The sequence below is a fragment of the Zootoca vivipara genome, chromosome 13, assembly GCF_963506605.1.
Source record: "Zootoca vivipara chromosome 13, rZooViv1.1, whole genome shotgun sequence".
NCBI classification, from domain to species: Eukaryota; Metazoa; Chordata; class Lepidosauria; order Squamata; family Lacertidae; genus Zootoca; species Zootoca vivipara.
Window position 1 is genome coordinate 30,159,436 of NC_083288.1, and position 3,437 is coordinate 30,162,872.

General features: G+C 40.7%; 1 protein-coding gene across 1 annotated transcript; it reads left to right on the top strand.

Moving 5' to 3' along the window:
• Positions 1–1,069: 1,069 nt before the first annotated feature.
• LOC118094707 (olfactory receptor 6M1-like) lies at positions 1,070–2,038 on the top strand. The gene has a single exon (XM_035135313.2). It carries the CDS (start codon positions 1,070–1,072, stop codon positions 2,036–2,038), a length of 969 nt encoding a protein of 322 aa, XP_034991204.2.
• Positions 2,039–3,437: the final 1,399 nt, after the last annotated feature.

A 3,437-nucleotide genomic window follows, 5' to 3' on the forward strand; every position in this document is an offset into this window, starting at 1 on the left:
CATTGCCTACTATGACCCCATTGGGTATATGTGTGCAGTCAGGGCTTCTTGTCTCAAAGTGCATCACCTCTCCCTTATTAACAGTGAACCACATTTGCTATTTTGTTGCCCATTCAACCAGTATAGAGACTCCCATTAGATGTTTGTCACAATCCTTTTTCTGGTTTAGCACTCACATGCTAGTCTAGACCAGGGCGGGGATTCCCACAAATGACACTTCTTATCTGAAGAAGTATGCATGCACACGAAAGCTCATACCAATGACAAACTTAGGTTAAGGTAAAGGAACCCCTGACCATTAGGTCCAGTCGTGACTGACTCTGGGGTTGCGGCGCTCATCTCACTTTATTGGCCGAGGGAGCCGGCGTACAGCTTCCAGGTCATGTGGCCAGCATGACAAAGCCACTTCTGGCGAACCAGAGCAGCACACAGATACGCTGTTTTCCTTCCCGATGTAGTGGTACCTATTTATCTACTTGCACTTTGACGTGCTTTCGAACTGCTAGATTGGCAGGAGCTGGGACTGAGCAACGGGAGCTCACCCCGTCGCAGGGACTCGAACCGCCGACCTTCTGATCAGCAAGCCCTGGGCTCAGTGGTTTAACCCACAGTGCCACCACTTAGTTGGTCTCTAAGGTGCTACTGGAAAGAATTTTTTTTAAAAAAATCTGGAATGTTATAGAAAATGTTTTGTTTTATTTATTTATTTATCTATTTATTTATTTATTTATTTTAGGCACAACTTTTTGGCTCAGGTTGTTTAAATCATTTTTCTCCTTTCTACTTGTTTGTTTTTATTGTATTTCTCTATTCCTAAGTCACGTCATAACTATAGCTCTACAGGCAATTTTCAAAAACAAAATGCTTAAACAATTTAAAATTCCCCATCAACAAGGATATAATTAGCTAAAGCAGCGCTAGAACTATTATTATAAATCAGACCAGAAGGCTAAAATTGACACATTCAATATATACAATGGTTTAGTCTCAAGTTCATAATGCGTAGCAGTAATGTCACATTGTTGTTTCTTTCATCGGGGTCTTTTGGTTACAGTTCAATGATGGCACAATGATCCTGTATGAAAAAGAAAATATCTCAGGAACAGTTGTGACAGAGTTCGTGCTGATTGGATTCTCTAGTCTGCAGATGATGCAGCTGCCATTGTTCTGCCTCTTCCTGGTCATATATGTGTTGTCAATAATTGGCAATGGTCTGATCATCCTCATAATCCGCCTCGACGCCCGCCTCCATACCCCTATGTACTATTTTCTCAGCAACCTTGCCTGGTTGGAGATGATCATCACCAGCACAGTCACACCTAAGATGCTCAGCCTTCTCATCACAAAGAAAAAAACCATCTCCTTCTTTGGATGTGCTGTTCAGCTAACACTGTACTTCCTTTGTGGGACCACAGAAGTTCTCCTACTAGGAATCATGTCTGTGGATCGCTACTTGGCCATCTGCAACCCACTCCGCTACACGGCCATCATGAGTAACCAGGTCTGCATGCTGATGATGCTTTCCTGCTGGTTTGGAAGTTTCTTTTGTGTTGCAATTAGTGCCATTTTCAAGACAGGCCTCCCCTACTGTGGCCCCAATGTCATTGATCATTTCTTCTGTGATACTGGCCCCTTGTTAAAGTTGGTCTGTGCAGACACCACTCTGGTTGAAACGGTAGAATTTTCCTCATCCTGTTTCACACTCCTGAGTTCCGTTTCTGTGACAGCTGTCTCATACCTGAGCATCATTTTCACAGTGATCAGGATGCCTTCAGCGCAAGGCAGGAGGAAAGCCTTCAGCACATTCAGCTCCCACATCACTGTGGCCACCCTCTATTATGGCAGCTCCATATTCATCTATGTCAGACCACCAGGAAGCTCTTCTATGGATTTTAATAAGGTGGCCACTGTGTTCAACTCTGTGGTAACTCCATTCCTTAATCCACTTATCTATAGCTTTAGAAACAAAGTGGTGAAGGATGTGCTGAAAGAGGCAGTGAAGAAAATTGGTGCAATATTTAGGAAAACAGTCGATTAGACATCTCCTGCTTCTTTATCACTCATGTTCCTAACTTAACTTAGAACCTTCCTTGTCAAATGTCATCCTTTCTTAAGTACTTGTTAGAGGAGAAGGAACTGCAAAAGTGCTTTGGATAATAAATATCAGATTTTTAGTGTCTGCTTCCTTAGCTGCTGCGAACAGAGCACCATTTTGATGGCAGCACATCATGTACAAGCCAACTCTCACTTCTGGGGTCACTAGCACCATCAGACAGAGACCTAGCCCTCACAAAATGAGAAGACTGGAGTTTTAGTCCCAACTGTGATCAATAACACCTCATCAGAAAGCCCAATATTTATGATTGAGTTATCATTCTCATGGACATTGTCATTCTTCAGTACAGTGGAACCTCGGTTTATGAACACCTCGGTTTATGAATTTTCGGTTTATGAACACCGCAGACCCATCTGGAACGGATTAATTCATTTTCCATTACTTTCAATGGGAAAGTTCGCTTCAATTTATGAACGCTTCAGTTTATGAACAGACTTCCGGAACCAATTGTGTTCATAAACCGAGGTACCACTGTAATTGCTTTCTTTTAATATCCAGAGTACCAAAACATTCTTTAATAGCAGGGCATGGTGTTTTAGTCTTAAATAAAGCCATAAACCATGTAAAAATGTTGAAATAGTTCATTTCTTCACAGCTTCTTTTCAATTCCTTTAAGTTCTGGAGATGGGGTGAAATATCTTAATGAATGCACTTGGTTTCCCAATAAATATAAGAACTACTCATGTCAGAAGGCTTGCAATAGACATTGCACCCAGGCAACAGTAATCTGGTAAATGATGTAAATCAGGCAGGCATTCCCACAGGACTTTGATGGCCATGAGGTTTAACTGTATGAATTATTGTTAAATGCCAATATTCACTGGGTTTATGACATGTTAACAATTAATATCCAAAATCTGCTGAATGTCACCCATACTAGTTTTCTTTAAAAATGTTTATAGTAAATAATAATAATAATAATAATAATAATAATAATAATAATAATAATTTATTGGCCAAGTACATTTTCCAATGTACTTGGAATTTGTTTCAGCTACATTGCAATGTAAACATACACACACAGTTCCACTCACAATACAAATAAGCAAAGAAACCCACCCATAATTGACCTCCCCTTCAGCTACACATCTACAAATTTAACAATTTAATGGCACAAGGGGGAAAAACTGTTCCTGTGCCTGGCCGATTTTGTATATGAAGACCTGTAGCAATGTCCAGATGGGAGTAAATCTAGTAGATGATGACCGGGATGTAAAGGATCTGCTGCAATTCTCTCTGCTCTCTTCTTAACTCTGGTAGCATAGATTGACTCTATTGTAGGCAAGCTAGCACCAATTACCCTTTCTGCAATTCTTACAGC